This window comes from Durio zibethinus, chromosome 25, assembly GCF_047325235.1.
Source record: "Durio zibethinus cultivar Kanyao isolate XHJ-2024 chromosome 25, ASM4732523v1, whole genome shotgun sequence".
NCBI lineage: Eukaryota > Viridiplantae > Streptophyta > Magnoliopsida > Malvales > Malvaceae > Durio > Durio zibethinus.
The window spans coordinates 1,010,664-1,029,033 of record NC_143186.1 but is presented as its reverse complement, the minus strand read 5'-3'; the positions used below and the strand labels follow the sequence as shown (position 1 = coordinate 1,029,033).

General features: G+C 32.6%; 1 protein-coding gene across 2 annotated transcripts; it reads left to right on the top strand.

Moving 5' to 3' along the window:
• Positions 1-813: 813 nt before the first annotated feature.
• LOC111276095 (isocitrate dehydrogenase [NADP]-like) lies at positions 814-17,965 on the top strand. Of its 2 annotated transcripts, XM_022861906.2 has the most exons (15): positions 814-1,011; positions 1,105-1,148; positions 1,216-1,325; positions 1,436-1,473; positions 2,083-2,160; positions 2,290-2,343; positions 2,432-2,533; positions 2,676-2,764; positions 2,853-2,956; positions 3,078-3,146; positions 3,225-3,340; positions 3,509-3,543; positions 4,683-4,825; positions 17,398-17,520; positions 17,605-17,965. In XM_022861906.2, the coding sequence occupies exons 1-15, from the start codon at positions 960-962 to the stop codon at positions 17,696-17,698; spliced, it is 1,251 nt and encodes a 416-aa protein (XP_022717641.2). In that variant the 5' UTR covers positions 814-959; the 3' UTR covers positions 17,699-17,965. The 2 variants fall into 2 exon arrangements, with proteins under 2 accessions (XP_022717641.2, XP_022717642.2); XM_022861907.2 differs by lacking the exon at positions 2,083-2,160.
• Positions 17,966-18,370: the final 405 nt, after the last annotated feature.

The window sequence follows — 18,370 nt, the reverse complement described above, 5'->3', positions numbered from 1 at the left end:
TTTTAAAAATTTTATTTTTACTAATAAAAATATTTAAATTATTTTGGTATATTAATTTGATATTTTTATTAAAATCTGTAAATGTTGGAAAAATAAAATTTAATAAAATAAAATAAAGAAAGAAAATAAATCACGATAATGATCCAAATTATTAGTTTTTACTATCATTCTAAAATGAATTTATTAAAAAATAAAATTTTTATAATTATTCTAAAGGAAACTAAAATATCATTTTATCCCTAATTTTCTAAAATTTTTAAATTAAAGGAAAAATTATACTTTCATTTGCCTTTAAAAAATTTTATTTCTTTTATAGTAAATATATTTTGGTATGATTGTAAAGAGTACTAATTTTAAATCTATTATCATGATTTGTAACTTTTTGTTATTCTTATTTTAAAAAGATTTGAGATTATTATAGAATAATTTAAATATTATAGATCAAAATAAAACTTAAATGAAAGATTTGAGGTTATAAATGCACTTTACCCTCAAAAAATATATTAAAACACATATTTAAAATTTTATATTCAGCATGTTATTACAATAAATACTAGTATATATAAATATAAATATCAGTTCACATATCCGAATCACATTGTTCTTTTGTAGATTTGAGTTATGAATATAAACATTTTAAATTCCAAAAAATATCAATTTGATATGTTATTGCTAAAAAAAAAAAAATAGCACCAAAAACTGCTAGGTGCTGAATTATTTGAAAATGGGCTTTTTTTATTTTCATCCTAGTAATTGTTTTTTTAATAAAAAAGGTCATGCATTTTAGAAGCTCCCTCGGAACAATCTCCAAGTAGACCCTCCTTTTTGGAATTTACCCATTTTCCGTTATCAACCTATGGTAAGCTCAAGGTCCGCATAAAGAATCTCCCGTTGACCCTTATTTGTAGCCTAGGCTAGGAGAAGGAGTGGGTTTGTGTTGGTTTCCTGTTTCAATCGAAATGGCATTCCCTAATAAGATAAAGGTGATGAATCCCATAGTTGAGATGGACGGTGAGATCTGATTTCAATCCCCCACTCTCTCTTTCTTTCTTTCTACTTGTTATTTGTTTATCATAACTGCAAATTCTCAATTTTCTGACGCAGGGGATGAAATGACTCGGGTTATTTGGAAATCTATAAAGGAAAAGGTATTTTTCTTTTTCTTTTTCATTTTCTTTTTGGGGTTTTTGTTTTTTTAACAATTGCTTTTGACAGCTTATCTTTCCCTTCCTGGAGTTGGATGTCAAATATTTTGACCTTGGTCTCCATAATCGTGATTCCACCGATGATCAAGTTACCATAGAAAGCGCTCAAGCTACTCTTAAGTAATTGCTTTGAAATCAGTGTTCATATGTTTGTATGCAACAATTGAATACCAGGCTTTGATTTCTTTGCTTTGACAAATCATTTGTTTTTTATTCTTTTTGTTTTGTAGGTATAATGTAGCAATTAAATGTGCAACTATAACTCCAGGTATGGATTTCCTTACTATTTGGATACTTGCTCCTTTATATCAAATGCTCAAAATGTTTGAAGTCTGGATCCCTCTCGTGAAAATTATCCTCATTTTCAGCCCCTCTTGTTTTGGTATATTGTTCAAATAAGTAAAATGACTCTGATAGAGAAATGCCCTTAATAAGATGATGTGGCAAGTCAAATGGCAAATTTTTTTCCAGTGAACCAATAGAAAATTTGTTGATTTTTGTTTTACAAGATATACTACTGGCGGTTGGCAATGGCAGTAAAAAGGAGAGAGAGAGATAAATGAGAGAATACAAAGGAAAAAACAGAAGAAAGACCAAAATAGATAATTAAATAATGCTTTTTTTTTTTGTAAGGAGCCACACATGTAAAAATTTTTCATTTTCTCTTGCCATTTATTGTAAAATATGCTACATCCTCATAGTAATAGTTTCTTTCTAATTGATGGAGTTAGTAATTTTACTCATTAGAGCCATACATGTAAGAGGACTGAATTGTCTGAATTGATGATGAGGGTTCAAAGTGAACATAGGAGAGGGGCAAATGTGGACTTTAGCCTCCTAAAAATATATTTAAATTCTATTATATGATTTTTGACAGATGAAGCCCGTGTTAAGGAGTTCAACTTAAAGAAAATGTGGAAAAGTCCTAATGGGACAATACGAAACATTTTAAATGGTGAATGAGCCTCCCTTGATATCATTTTGTTCCCTGTTTATTTGTTTTCTTGTTATTTATTATTATTTTGTTGTGTTTGTTTTGGTGCTTTGAAATGGTTCAAATTATTTCATCTTTTTTTGACTCCAGGAACAGTTTTCAGGGAACCAATTATCTGCAATAATGTCCCTCGGCTTGTCCCAAGTTTGTGACAGCATCTTAATATTTCCGTTTCATCATTATTATTGTTATTATTATTGTTATTTGTTTTTATTCATTAAATGCTTTTCAGGTTGGACCAAGCCGATCTGCATTGGAAGACATGCTTTTGGTGATCAGTACCGAGCAACTGATTTAGTTGTACGAGGATCTGGAAAACTTATGCTTGTTTTTGGTAATCTCCTATTTATAATAGAGAGATTTTGCTGATCTGTGGGTTTTGTATTTTGACATAGACTTGCAGATTTTCTTTAGAAGAAAAGCCCAAATTCATCTTCATTTATATTACTTTATCTCATGAATCTCAATTTTTGCAGTTCCAGATACAAGTGATGAGAAGGAGCTGGAGGTTTTCAACTTCAAAGGTGATGGAGGTGTAGCTTTGTCCATGTACAACACTGATGAGGTACATATTCAACATGTGTTGCTGATTGTATGATTCAACAGGTTGCTAGAAGCCATTAACTATTATCATGGCTTTGAATTGAAAGCAGTCTATACAAGCTTTTGCTGAGGCTTCAATGAACACTGCTTACCAGAAAAAATGGCCACTTTATCTTAGCACAAAAAATACAATTCTGAAGAATTATGATGGAAGGTTTGAATTTGCATTATTTGTTCGTTTGTCATTTTGGATTCTTATTTGATATTTGGTACCGTAAGTGTTTTTCAATGTTTTTAGTGATATCTTCCATTTTTGTTTTTTTTTTTTTCTGAAGATTTAAGGACATATTCCAGGAAGTTTATGAAACTCGATGGAAATCCAAGTTTGAGGCTGAAGGTATATGGTGAGATACAGTATCCAGTTTGCCTTTATTCTTAGTTGGAGTAATTGCACTTGCATAACTTATATTGCCGTGTTGTAGGTATGAGCATCGTCTTATTGATGATATGGTTGCTTATGCTCTAAAGAGCGAAGGAGGTTATGTATGGGCATGCAAAAACTATGATGGAGACGTGCAGAGTGATTTCTTAGCCCAAGGTCTATCGTGATTTAATATAATTTACCTCTGTTTCATATATCATTATAATCAATTGCTTCTCTGAAAGTGAAAGAAGAGGCATTTCATTGAGAAACTTCTAGCAAAGGCTTTATTGTTTTGCTTGATTTGTTTTCTTCATTTCCTTAAAGTTTGTTTGCATGGGACAGGGTTTGGATCTCTTGGGTTGATGACATCAGTGCTGGTATATATTCTCTCTCTCTCTCTCTCTTTGCCACTCACACACACACAAAAACAGACATGCACCTGCAACCTAATGGCCACACACACATACACAAAAGACAGAACAATGTCCATGCACACACACCCGCAATGTAGCTGCCATTATGGAACTTTTTGGGGGATATCATCTGTGACATCTCCAAGCAGTAGGCTGTTAACACGAATTAAATATTAAAAGCACTTGAAAATGGCAAAAATGATGTTTTGAAGAAAGTTGTAATTCAATTTGAGAAAGAGTAATTATCTGACAAAGAGAGATATGGTAGATTGGAGTGCTCAAGGTGGCTAATGGAGGTTGAAGGCGGCTGAAGCACGGAAGAAGAAGAAGAATAAACGTGTGAAAAGAGTATGTTTGACTTAAGCCCTTGTAGGGTTTTTTCCACTTGGGCTTGGTCCAAAAGTGATCCAATTTTAATTTCCTTTCTCAAATTGGGCTTAATGAAAACTTGTAACTGTTTGCCTTTGACTATGACTAAAACTAAGTAAAAACTGAAGAAAACGCTCCTATTGATGACTAATTTTCATGAATAAAAAATAAAATAATAAAAAATTTTTGAGATTTTACATTCAGTGTTTCTTTAGCCTAGTTTCAAATGGGCATCGATATGTATATTAAGTTTAACACCTTCATGTTCTTCTTGGGCAGGTGGGTCTTAGGGGAGTGGGGTTGGAAGCGATAATACTGACGAAAAAGTCCATCATCTCTTAGAAGATATAAGTTTTAATTGCAAACATCTTTGGACAATTTGTATAGGGTGTGAAAAACTAATAGTCATATTTATAAAGAAACAATTCTTACATGTAACATTGATTAATAATTTAACATAGAGGTTTTACTAACATTGCATTATTGTAATTTGCAAATTAATTAAATAATATTTATAAATCCAACAAAATTTATTTAAAGCTGTTACAAACACTAGAACTTGAGAAGCTAGTATCAAAGGCAGCAAAAGATTTGGTTCCTAAGGTGGGTGTGCAATGTGCAACTTTGAATTATTTTCATAATGCTTGCTACTATGACAATCTCCTCAACAATGATTCAAGACTCTTATCTTGTATTTTCTTTTTGCATATATGAGAAATTGGATTTGTTTTCAGGTGTGCCCAGATGGAAAGACTATTGAAGCTGAAGCAGCCCATGGCACAGTTACCCGCCACTACCGAGTTCATCAGAAAGGAGGTGAAACCAGCACTAACAGCATAGCATCAATTTTTGCTTGGTCACGAGGCCTTGCACACAGGTAATGTTTTGTTACTCTTAATCTAGTTATTGAGTGCATGTAATCTACATTGTAAAAAGCTTGGAATTCTTAAGGTGGTGTTTTAAGTCAAGGTGGTCAAATTCCCTTGGAAACTGGGAATTCCTGGTGAACAACAACGTGCAGGAAAATACACAATATTTTAAAAGCCCTGCATTTAGAAAAAAAATTGCAATGTTCCATGGAAAACAAATTTCCTAGGCTCTTGAAGCAATAGTTTAGAACATAAGATGGTTAACACATGTCAATGAAATTCATATAATGCCCTTGGTTGCAGATAGATTTACTTGAATCATTTTTCTTAGTCATTCAAGTTATACTGTGTAGTAGACGCTAAGTTGAAATATGTCATTTTAAATAGTCAAAAGTACCATAACTAAGTTCAATGCTCTCCACATGAAGTATTGTGGTATAAATACAAAAGGAGTACTATAATCCATTTTGCTAAACTGAAATTGAAATTGCATCCACGCATCTTAGACAAAAACTATAGGACCTATTTATCTAAGCACAATGTTGTCCATACTAGTCTCCCTTAAGCATTCACTTCCTAATGGATTGCATAATTTAAACATTTGCATAATTTAAACATGAACTTTAGATCCAATAAGACGTAATAAATTAGTGAAATTATCTAAATTGATTTTTAACTCTGATTACATTGATGGAGCATCACCTTAAGGTTATATTAGGTTTATTTTTATTTCGAGATATATTTTGAGTATTTAGATTATGACTGTGTATGGATTTAATCTGTAAATTTGGTTGGTTATTTTTCAGTCATTTTTTGGATCATCAACTAATGAGATTTAAATTAGTGGAGTTGAGTCTGCTTGTCCCTTTTCTTTTTCCCTTTCCCTTTTCTCTCTAACTTGCCCTCTACTTTGTGTGTTGCTGCCTTTCTCTCGTCAATTCTCTGTCAATATGGTAAGGAGCTCAATTGAAGTTTTTGCTTACAAAAAGGCACAAAAAACAGACTAGGAATTTGGAAAAGAGAAGTTTTACACACATGCGCGCACACACACACACATATAAATATATATAAATATAAAGAATAATCAAGGAAAAAAATTCCAATTAGGAAGAACAAAAGTATGACCAAATCATTACTTTCAAAAGAAAAAACCAGAATTCCAGATTCTAGTGGCTTGAGTTGAAACCCAACATCAGTTCTTACCTTTATTAAAAAAGTTGTGTGCTTTCACCTAATCCTTCCAAATGGTATTCTGGCATTACATTAGCATTAAATTTGTTATTCATATGTGCATCATAGCAGTTATTATTTGGTTTAGTTTTAGTTAATTATAACAGCTTGTCACGGTGCCTTAAAATTCAGAAACTTTGATGCAAAAGTCTGTTTCTAAACTTTCTAGCCCTAACCTTTCTGCAACTCAAATGAATGCAATTTCCATTGAAGCTCTCTTCCGTAACAAGTGAGTGAATGCATAAATAGTTAACTCAACTTTGAAGAGGATAAAAAATCATCGTGTGAAGCAGAGGAACCTATTTGTTGATCTTTGATAAAGACATCACTTTCACTCTAGGAATATTTTAGCTAAGAGTCATTTTTGTAGTCAAGTTGTTAAGAGTTTTTTTATTTTTTTTGCTTGGAGATCCACTAGTCATTAAGAGTCTAAAGTTGAAGTTAATTTTGAGGGAGAGCTTTTAGATTGTTTAGTTAGAGCTAGATTCTATTGGCATCTTAGAGAACATATGACATGTTTGGTCCACTAAATGGAATAGCTATTTTGTTTGAATAGAATAGATAGAGGGAATAGCTATTTCATATTTTGGTTCATAAAATGGAATGGGAGAGGAATATTGTTAAGTTGTGTGGTTGACTAAAACCATATCAATGAATGCATATGGAATATATGAAAAAGTACAATTTGACCCTTTGGCTAAAAAATAATAAGAATTGATTTATAAAAAAATCATATACATAAATTTTTTATTTTTATTTCGTTTTTTCCTTTTAACTTCTCTTTAAAAAAATTTCCTTCTTTTTGCTTCTATTTCTTTTCTTCCCTCCGAGCAATTGTTGATGGTGGGAAACTGATTGTTGGCGTGTTGTTGGCGATGGTAATGACCACACTTGCGGCTAGATTAATGGCTCGATTGTCAATATGGATTCTCGGCAGTTAGACTGCCTATTGGCGACCCTCTTTGGCTTAACTACTAGCTAGATTGGGCAATTAGCTTGCTGGATTTGGTGCTGTCAGTGGCTAGATCATGTGATATAGAACAGAGATATCCTAGTTAGGAGATTAAGTTATCCATGACTATTTTATATTTTATGAGTTTTTTGATGATCTTTATATTTATTTAAGTTATTTTAGGTTATTTAGATTATTTTATATTTATTAGTTTTTTACCTTACTTCTACAAGTTAAGGCTTTAGGGTTGTAATTGGTATTTTATATTTTATTAGGGTTTTGGTTTAGTTATAAATACCTAAGTTGTAGTAGTTTTAGGAGACTTTTGATTATTAATTTATTGAGATTTCTGAAAATTGAGTATTGGGCCACTTGTCCTACATCATCATATAGCCAAGAATCTGGGTCAATCTATTTTACTTAGAGATCACAGCTTCCAATGAGAATGAGATGTTGCTAGTAGCCATATTCTGTCACCAATGAGCTTGTATGGTGCTATCATGGGCCAGATCTGGTTGTTGGGAAGATGATACGGGCAAAAAAGTGGATGATTATGGTTGCTGAAGATTTTGTTTTCTCTTCATCTAACTGATGTGGCAGATATTTTCTGATTGCTTTTTCCCCTTTCCACCTCGACAATGTTGAAAATTCATAAAAAATAAAAAAGGCAAAATGGTCATAAGACAACAATCTTATTCAAAGGGATCTGCAATGTACTCAGAAAAGCAATTCTTTAGGGAGAGGTCAGGATAGTTATTCCTGAATTTGGGGAATAATAAGGGAATGACTATTGTATAAAATAGCCTTACCTTGAACCAAAGAAATGGATCACTGTTCCACATGGAATGAGGGGGAATGGAATACCCATTCCTCCAAATGAAACATGTTGTATGAGTGTTGATGGTTATCCTCGTTCGAGATTATGACATGGTAAGGAAATTGAGTAAGGTAGCACTATGATAGGGGGTGGTAGGTATTTTGGTAGGGTCAAGAAGCCTAACCAAAATATGAGGAATGAAGCATAGTGATGTAGCAAAGTAGTAAGTTAAATTAAGAGAATAATAACAAAAGAAACACTTTGAGAGTAAAGGAACTTTTGTGGAGTCATAGCATAATTAATATGACATCTCAACACATTTCACTTTGAGCACAATTGGATTTTTTTTTAAGTTACACCATACAATTAGTATAACATCTCACCACTCTTCACAACAATGTGGCTAAATATACTTTCTTCCAAACTAACTCCAAATGAAAGATTACACTATGATAAAGGAGTACTAAGGAGGCAAATAATTTATGTTACAACTAAAGATGTGCTAGTTAGACTTCTTCATCATTAAGTATTCTTAGCAATGTGTAGAAAACTAAAGAACAACTATTCTTATTTCTTCTTATTCTAACTACAATGAAAGAGTACATCTAGATAAATAGGAACTGTGAAGTTCCATATTAGGAAGCAACTTACATAAAACAGAAAATAAAAAATAATAGAAGGAAAAAGAATTATTCTATTCTAAAATAAAAGAAAATCCATAAAAACTTGACAATCAGAATAGTTGACTAAATCAGAAGAGTAAATGAGAAATATTCCCAAAATAAATTAAGAAATCATGCTGCACTAATGTAGGAGAATCAGATTTCTACACTCCTCCTCAAGCTAGGTTATAAATGTTAATTATACTCAGCTTGGATTTCAATCTGTCAAAAGTGCTTCTAGGAAGAGCTTTAGTTAGAATATCTGCAATATGTGAACTTGTAGGGATATAGGCTAGTTTGACCGACCCATTTTCTATCTTTTCCTTTATGAAATGTCGGTCCAGGTCTATTTGCTTCGTCCTATCATGATAAACAGGATTTTTGGTAATACTTATAGTGTCCTTATTGTCACAAAAGTGTCATAGATGTCACAGTCTGAACTTTTAATTCTCCAAGTAACCTCATCAGCCAAATTCCTTCACAAATACCATGGGACATTGCTCTAAACTCAGCCTCAACATTGCTCCTAGCTACAACAACTTGCTTTTTACTTCTCCAAGTGACCAAATTGCCCCAAACATAAGTGCAATTTCCCGTAGTGGACCTTTTATCTGTTACTGATTTAGCCCAGTCTGCATCTGTGTACGCCTTGACTGCCTTGTCCATTGACTTCTTAAAATATAAACCTTCGCTAGGACTCTTCTTTAAGTACTGTAGGATGCGATGAACAGGCTTAAGATGCTCCTTGGTTGGATTATTCATGTATCTACTCACTATCTTTACTACAAACCCGATATTAATTCATGTGTGAAAGAGGTAAATAAGCTTACCAAATGGTCTTTGGTATCGCTTTTTGTCCATGAGAGAGCTTCCATTTTCACTTCCAATTTTATTAGTTGTCCATGAGAGAGCTTCCATTTTCACTTCCAATTTTATTAGTTGAGTCCATGAGTGTATCGGCAGGTTTGCATCCAATCATGTCAGTTTCTTTAAGTAGATCAAGTACATACTTACGTTGAGACACTGATATTTCATTCTTAGACTGGCCACTTCCATCTCAAGGAAATATCTAAGGAATCTCAAGTCCTTTATTTCAAACTCCTTTGCAAGGAGTATCTTCAAATCATTTATTCCTTCCTTGTGGTCTTTGGTGAGTATTATATCATCCGCATAAACAATAAGAATAACTCTTTTTCCTTCATTAGTGAACTTAACAAACATAGGATGGTCAGATTGACATTGAAGGAATCCATAACTCTTCATTGTCTTGGTCAATCGTTCAAACCAAGCTTGAGGAGACTGTTTAAGTCCATACAAAGATTTTCGGAGTTTGCACACTTTGCCCATGTTGTCTTGCCTTTCGAAACCAAAGGGAATTTCCTTGTAGACATCCTTCTCCAGGTCACCATTTAAGAATTCATTATTGATATCAAGTTGGTGGAGAGGCCAATCCAAGTTGGCTGTTAGTGACAATAGAACTCTAATTGAATTGAGTTTGGCTACTAGAGCAAATGTCTCCTCATACTCTATCCAATAGGATTGAGTGAACCCCTTTGCAAGAAGTCTAGCTTTGAACCTGTTTATACTTCCTTCTACATTGTGCTTTATTGTGAGGATCCACTTACATCCATCGGGTTTTTCCCTTTGGGCAAATCTGAAATTTCCCATGTCCTATTTTTCTCTAGTGCCTTGATTTCTTCAAGAATTGCTGCCTTCCACTCTGGTTCATTAAGGGCTTCTTGAATATTTTTTGGAATTTGCACATTGCCAAGATTAGTAGTAAAGGCTCGAAAGTTTGGATTTAACTTGTCATATGAGATGTACTTGTAGATAGGGTATCGGGTGCATGATCTTACACCTTTTCTTAATGCAATAGGAATGTCAAGTTTCAGTTTCAGATTCAATAGGGACATCACCTACGTTAGTTTCAGGTTCTTGGAGACTTGGATTAGGTTGATTTTTAGTGCTGGGCTGTGTACAGTTGCCCATTGCTTCCTATGGTTTATGCTTCCTTGAGTAGACTATCAGTTCTTTTGTTTTTTCTTACATAACCTTAGAGTTTGAAGAGTCAAGAGTTGTCTGTACAGGTTGGGTTTTGGAATTTGCATGGTTGATAGGTTGGGTAGGTTGAGAATCTAGTTTTCAAGGGGCTAGTTGAGATTCTAGTTTTGAAGGGGCTAGTTGGGAATATGGTTTTGAAGGGGTTGGTTGGGAAATTGGCAAGTCAACAGCTAAGAATTGATATTCCTGAGTAGTATTCTCCCCTTGAATATCATTCTTGCTGTAGTATGGAAGATTCTCAAAGAAGGTGACATCCATAGAGCTATAGAATTTTTTTGTGATGGATGAGTAACGCCTATAGCCCTTTTGGTTTGGGAAATAACCAAGGAAGATGCATTTCAAGTCTTTGGGATCAAGCTTGCTATGGTTTTGTTGGCTGATATGAACAAAGGCAATGCAACCAAAGAGTTTGATGGGAATGGAAGAGATCAACTGAGTTTATGGGTAGGAAGTAAGGAGAGTTTGACAAGGTATTTTAAAGCCAAGAACTTGAGAGGGCATTCGGTTAACCTAATAAGTTGCAATAAGGACAACTTCTCCCCAAAAATATTTAGGCACATTAGAAGTCAACAAGAAGGATCTGGTCACTTCTATCAAATGTTTGTTTTTGCGTTTGGCAACCCCATTTTGTTGTGGAGTATCAACACAAGAGTTTTGATGGATAATGCCATGATTGGTGAGGTAAGGGCCAAGAATAGAGTTGAAGTATTCCCTTCCATTGTCAATTTTAAGGACTTTGATTTTGGCTTGGAATTGGGTTTGTACCATGCTATTGAAGTTTTGAAAATTTTGGATAACGTCGAATTTTTCTTTCATAAGAAATATCTAAGTGAGTCAAGTATAATCATCGATGAATGAAACAAACCACCTAGAACCTGTGACATTGTTAACTCTTGATGGTCCCCAAATGTCACTGAATTATTGAGAAAGGCTGAGATGATTTGTAGGAAATGCTAGGGTAGGTATTTCAAGTGTGCTTGGAAAGTTAACAAATTTCACACCGAAAATCTTTAGAGATTTTATTGAGTGATGAGGGAAATAGCCTTTTTAGGTATGAAATATTTAGATGTCCTCATCTATAATGCCATAACATGATAAGGTCATCCTTACTAGTACCAGAGGCTAAGGCTATACAAGAGTTTTGTGGTCTCTCAAGTGCATCATCTCAAAGAAGGTAGAGCCCTGCACACATCCTAGTACTGCTAATAATCCTCCCCGAGTCCAATTCCTAAAATTCACACAAGTTGGGAAAAAATTTAGTGATACAACATCTATCATTCGTAAGCTTATTGATAGAAAGTAGGTTACCATAGAAGGCAGAATCGAGTGTTATGTCTTTCAAAACTACAATAGAACTTGTTCCCACCACCTTTGAGAGAGAGTTATTAGCAATTTTTACAGCAGAACTATCATAGCAAGGTCTATATGTATTGAATAAGGATGCATCTCCAGTCATGTGATTTGATGCTCCTGAATCAACAATCCAAGATTGTGTATTTCTCTGTTGAACACTTAAGGCGTTTAGGAAATTACCATTTTGTGCTAGTAAACTAGTTCCAAAGGTTGTAGACTTGTTTTAAGGGGTATGTTGGAGCGTCACCTCTTTATGACTTTCCTCATGCCATACCTCTGCAGAAGAAGAGTTGTTACTCCTGCTAGCCATAACGAAAACTCGTGTGGCTACAATCTAATAGCCATAACGAAAACTCGTGTAGTTACAGTTTAATGGTTCAGGCCGACTTGCTCTAATATCATGTAGAAAACTTAAAGAACAATTGTTCTTATTTCTTTTTATTTTGTCTACAATGAAGGAGTATATCTAAATAAATAGGAACAATGAAGTTCCTTATTAGGAAACAACTTATATGAAATAAAAAATAAAAAATAATAAAATGAAGGAGAATTATTGTATTCTAAAATAGAAACAAATCCCTAAAAACTTGACAATCAGAATAGTTGACTAAATCAAAAGAGCAAATGAGAAATATTCCCAAAATAAATTAGGAAATCAAGCTGCACTAATGTAGGAGAATTAGATTTGCACTAATGTAAGAGAATCAGATTTCTACACAATGAAGTAATACAAAGGAGAATTCTTCATCTTTAAGTATTCTTAGGTAATCTAGAATATTTACTCGTTAAAATGCATATAGACACTAGCCACTCCTAATACAAAATTATGATAATAAGTAATAATTAGTAGCCTAGTTAAGTTACCAAGTTAAACCTTCTTTATTTTAACTTCACTCAATTGACAAATAAGAACTGAATTTATTTTATAAACTTTTGAAGGCTTATTGGACCTCTTATCATCTCTCCTAGGCTTGATGGCACTGGGTGGAAGCCAATACACTTTCCATACATGTTGGAATTAAGTTGCTGAAATTCTTTTACAATAATCCATATGTAATATGATTCTGGACACATCTTCTAATTGATGAGGAACTTTTGGAATCATAGTTATCAAAATTAGATTGGATTGTCGGTTCAATCGTTCGATCGAGTGAACTGGTGAATCGATGTTGAAACCTATTTGGTTCCGTAATTAGATCAGTTTTGTAATTAAACCGCTTTAAACCGTTGTGAACCGATAGTTTACATAATAAACCAGTAAACAAGGCAATTTTTTTTTTTTTTTTTGAACCTAATTGGTTCAATATCAACTAATAAGTTTATGTAAAATATGAAAAAAACCCTTCAAGTATTCAAAATAATCTAATTAAACTCTATACTACTATTTCATCAAATAAGCCCTTTAATTCTTATTTTCTACTATTAAAGCCCTTGCATCTTTATATTAATGATATGTTGGTATATTTTGAGATACGTGGATAATAATATTGTAAAAAAACTTATACATGTATAAAAATAATCAATTTAAAAAAAAAAATCTAACGAACAGTTTTATTAATTGATACCATAATTAAAAATAATTATAAAAACAATAATAAATAAAATTAATAAAAAATAAAATAATAATAAAAATGATTAATTATTTGACCATGATCGAAAATAATAAACAAAAGAAAATACATATATGTAAAATTAATAAAAAAATCTACATTCATATAAAAAATATAAAAATGATTTTAATTTCCTTTTTACTAATTTTCATATAGATATAAATATTTCGTTTTTATTAATTTTATATATAGATATTTCTTTTTTATTACATAAAGATTAATTATTATATATTAATAAATAATATTTATATTTTAATAAATATAAATAATAATTATTTAAAATTATTTATTACTTATTATTTATTAAAATATAAATATTATTTCCAACTATTAAAATATAAAATATGATTTTAATAAAATGTTAAGTAATTTCATTTCTAATTAGTAATTAATTGTTCTATGAATTTTATATTTTAAAATTTGTAGTTTATATATACCTTAAATTTATATTGTTATGGTTGCATTATTAAACTATAACTTTAGTTAAAAGTTTGAATTTTGAATTTTAAAATATTTTTATTTTTTATAATATTTTTTATTGAATCGACAATTAACCTATTGATCAGGTGGTTGAACCATTAACTTAATGACCCGAAACCTTGAACGGTTTAATGTCCGATTCAATTCTGATAACTATGTTTGAAACCCTCCTTATTTATTTATTTATTGATTTTTTATTTGGTTTGGAACCCTCCCCATGTGGGGTAGACATAATTTGGTCATCTATAACATATTAACATTCTCAATTACTTCAGTGTCCCCTTTAAGGTGTGGTAGTTGTGCAAACCTTTTGGCATCTTTTGTGACATCATTAGGACCATGATAAGTAGTAAGATCTTCCAAATTAAACATTGAACTAATAATAGAGGATACAATAAGCCTTAAAAAGTTATTAAAAGGAGGAAATGAGTTCTCTTCTGGCATGAAAACGAAGAAGGCCCAAATTGGGAGCTTTGCTATGTTGATAAAACGATTTTGTATTGCTTTACAATAAGCCTTACTAAAACAATTTTGTATTATTGAGTAAAAGTTGTGTAGGCGAATTTTGACAAGTAGCTGTGTTGTATTACAGCAACCTTAAAAATACTTAAGGATGATGGATTCTCTTTTGTATTGCTTTATCATTAAGAATACTTAAAGAAGACTTGAGGGTGAAGGAGTCTAGCTAGCAATTCCTTATTTGTAAACTGAATAAGAACTAGCTCCCTTAGGACTCCTATACAAAGGGGTGTAATCTTTCTTTTGGAGTTTTACTTTTTTTTTTATCTATTTTTAGAATATATTCAGCCATATTATTTTCCAATGTGGTGAGATGCTATAGTAATTGTGTGATTCCACAAAGTTCTTAATTGCTCTCAAAAGTGTTTCTTCTATTGGTATTCTCTTTGTTTAACTTACTACTTTGCTGCATTAATTAATCTCTAAATCTTGTTGTAACTCTAAAACATAGGTATTAGAACTGATTCTCTTTAAAATTTGTAAGGATCTATGTTTCTCGAATTTAGTTTCTTGAAAGCACTTCTATGAAATCTTTTTGGTTAGATATGAACCATAACAATTTCACCTTCTTTGAAATCTTGCATATCTTCGATGTGTATCTGCTCTTTGTAGCTTTTGTTGCTAACTTTAATTTTCCAGTGAACTTCATCAAAATTTACAAGTATGGCATTGTTTAATGCGTGCTACGTCTGTAGTTACTTGGCCAATAAAATCTGTCCTCCACAATGAAAATAGTTTTGTCAAGTCCAAAATGTCCCACTGCCCCACCAAAATGGAACTGCAATACTACTTCACTTCTTAATGAAGTATTAGGAAATTGCAGGCGAGTATCCTTAAATAGGTAGCCATCATGTATGGAATAGGATAGATATTCACCTTGCTGACCAGCCATTAATGCTGCAAAATTAATGCTGAAATCTTTCCATGCTGAATAATCCCTCTTCAATTGCTTAAATCCAATTGCTTGGACAGACATAGAATTGAAGAACCTTGTTCTTTTACTTTTTACTTCAAATTGCCTTTTTGATAGTATAGTTAAGCTTGTATTTGTAGGTTTAGTAATGTCTTTTCCTTGCTACACTTCTTGAGTTCTTCCACCCGGTCAGGCTTCAAGACAACTTTTTATTGTTGAACAGAAAAAAATTATTTTAAGTATTCAAGTTAATTTTTGTCATCAGCCAAGCACTCTTTCCTCCATCCAAATGAATCCAACTTTTCCTCTTCAGCTTCATCTGTTTCACATCTAGCCAGTGCCCTCCATTATTTCCTTTCTTTTTTCTTCGCTGATTTAAGGTTCAATTCACAATTATGCAAACAAAATGAAGATTGTGATACCCATGTTAGCCACCTCTTCCATTCTTTTCTTCTATTTGTCTTTGTGATCTCTGATCAAAGCAGTGTCACAACAACCATTGCTTTATCACCAATGATGTTATCCATGTTCTTTCTGTTTTATTCCTGATTTTGTTTTGAATTCTGGTATAAATCCTCATATCTAAGCCATGTCTGGAATCTATCTATCTATCTATCTATATATATATTATTTTATTTTTTTTACTGTACCCAACAGCTTCAGCATGTCCTAGCTTCATATCCTACAACTAAGGTGCTACTTTTTTATTGCTGGGATTTTCATTGTCAACTTATGGACCCTTAAATATGAAGTTATTCAAAAGAGTGTCCTCCATCCTTATTATTCTCAAGGGTGAGATAATACAAAGAAAGTTTTCTAGACAATGAAAGACCTTGGCAACAGTTTTCAAAATACCTAGTCAATGCTACGAAACGATAATAGATGATTATTGGCTTAGTGAAGTACCCTATCTAAGCACTTTTTATTCTCCATCCAGGTGAACATTTGCTTTTTCTTTTCTAAACTTGAACATGCTTTGTTCTCTTATAAACTTTTAAAGGGTTGGGTCCTGTAGCCTAGTATGAGAAAGGCATAAATGGTTATTATAGGTTGAGATTAAGCATCTGAAATACTGCTGCAATAATCCATGTATAATCTGATTTTGATAGCATCTTCCACTGGATGATGAACTTCTGAAAACCTTGGTTGTTGGTAAATACAATTTGGTTGTCGATTACATCTTCCATAACTTCAGCTTACTATTTTAATTGTGGCAAAGGTGTAGCTTTTCTAGAAGTTGTTATGCCCCTCCATAGATCCTTGGTAAGCAGTAAGGTCTTCCAAATGAAAGATAGGGATAATCTCTAGATCTTGTACTAACTCCAAAATATATTTGAATAAAGTGAAATTTTGTAAGGGGTTCCTTTACCATATATATTCTTGTAAGTTTCTTTAGGAAATCTCTCTGGTCAAATATGGAACATTAACAACCCTCATTCTTGAAATCAGATCTTCTTTTGTTGCTAATAATAATATTGAGACAAACTTCATCATGAAGTTGTCAAATGTATACAGCAAATCATTCGGCTTTAATGCTGGACCTTCCAGTAGGAGCAAGCAAAATGAGAACACAAGAATGGCGTGGTTTAATTCCATTAACAACGTTGTGTCCATTGACTGAATGTTAGAAGACAAATTCTGCAATAGGTAGCATCAAATCTCATTTAGAAAAATGTTTTTACCAGCCAAACAACATAGTTGATCACCTAGACTTTGATTGACAACTTGACTTTGCATCATCTGTTCGAGGCATGAAAGCCAAGGAATATGCCTTATTGGAACTTTTGATTTGCAAAATTGGTGACAGATCGGATCGCTGGGAAATTATATTGCCACAGTTTAAACTTCAAATATAGTTTCTTCGAAAAGCTAGCCAGAAATCCTAAGAATGTCCATATTAAAAGACTCCCTAAGAACATGGGGATCTTTAATATTGCTTGAGACTTAAACATGTACGCTTATTAGGTACTATAACATTTTCAGGGCAAGGTTGGATGGCAATGGGCGACTGCTAGATTTTACTGAAAAACTGGAAGCAGCCTGTGTTGGAACAGTTGAATCAGGGAAAATGACTAAAGATCTTGCGCTACTCATTTATGGACCAAGGTACGTGCTGCTAAGTTTAAAAATGAATTTTCTTTTAAAAGTTTTGCTGCACGTAAGGTATCTGTAAACTGATGTTTTGTGCAGGGTTACTAGGTCTCAGTATCTAAATACAGAGGAATTTATTGAAGCTGTAGCTAAGGAGTTGAGTAAAAGATTGCATGTGAAAGCGAATTTGTAACACATGTGGCCTCTCACATAGCTTTATCCTTGGCAATAATAATGTATTACCTGCAATTTGGTTAAACAGTATATATATATATATATATATGTATGTATTGAATTCTAAATACCCATATGAGAATTGGGAAGGGATGACAATGAGAAGAATATAAATGGTATCCGGCACCAGCATTATCCTCCATCATTGAACCTTTTAGTTGGATTGGGATACCATATAAAGGATTCATACATAATATCTTAATGCTTACTTAATCTTATTATTATACGTGCATGAGTGTTTTTCTTTTTTTTTTTAAATTTTTATATCTTTTTTTATTCTATATTTTAGTATGCGTAGACTAAATATACATATATATTTATTTATTTATTTAGTGTAAAGATGGAAACTTCGGATATACATGTAGCATATAAGTGTTATCCAGCACTACAATGCCTAAATATAGGCCCTTTTTTTCGGCCTTTAAATATGGGCTTATAGGTTTTACATTATTTTTACTTGCAATGGGAATAAAAGTTAAAATCTGCCAACTGAGAGATAAGAGATATTCGATGTAATGTGATCAAGCCGAATAGGTCTTGGGCACGCGAGATGCTTGGTCTTCAAAAAGTTGGCTTTTGTAACGCTCAAAACTTATAAATGAGCTCAAGAGCGCACGGTTCATTGAACGTA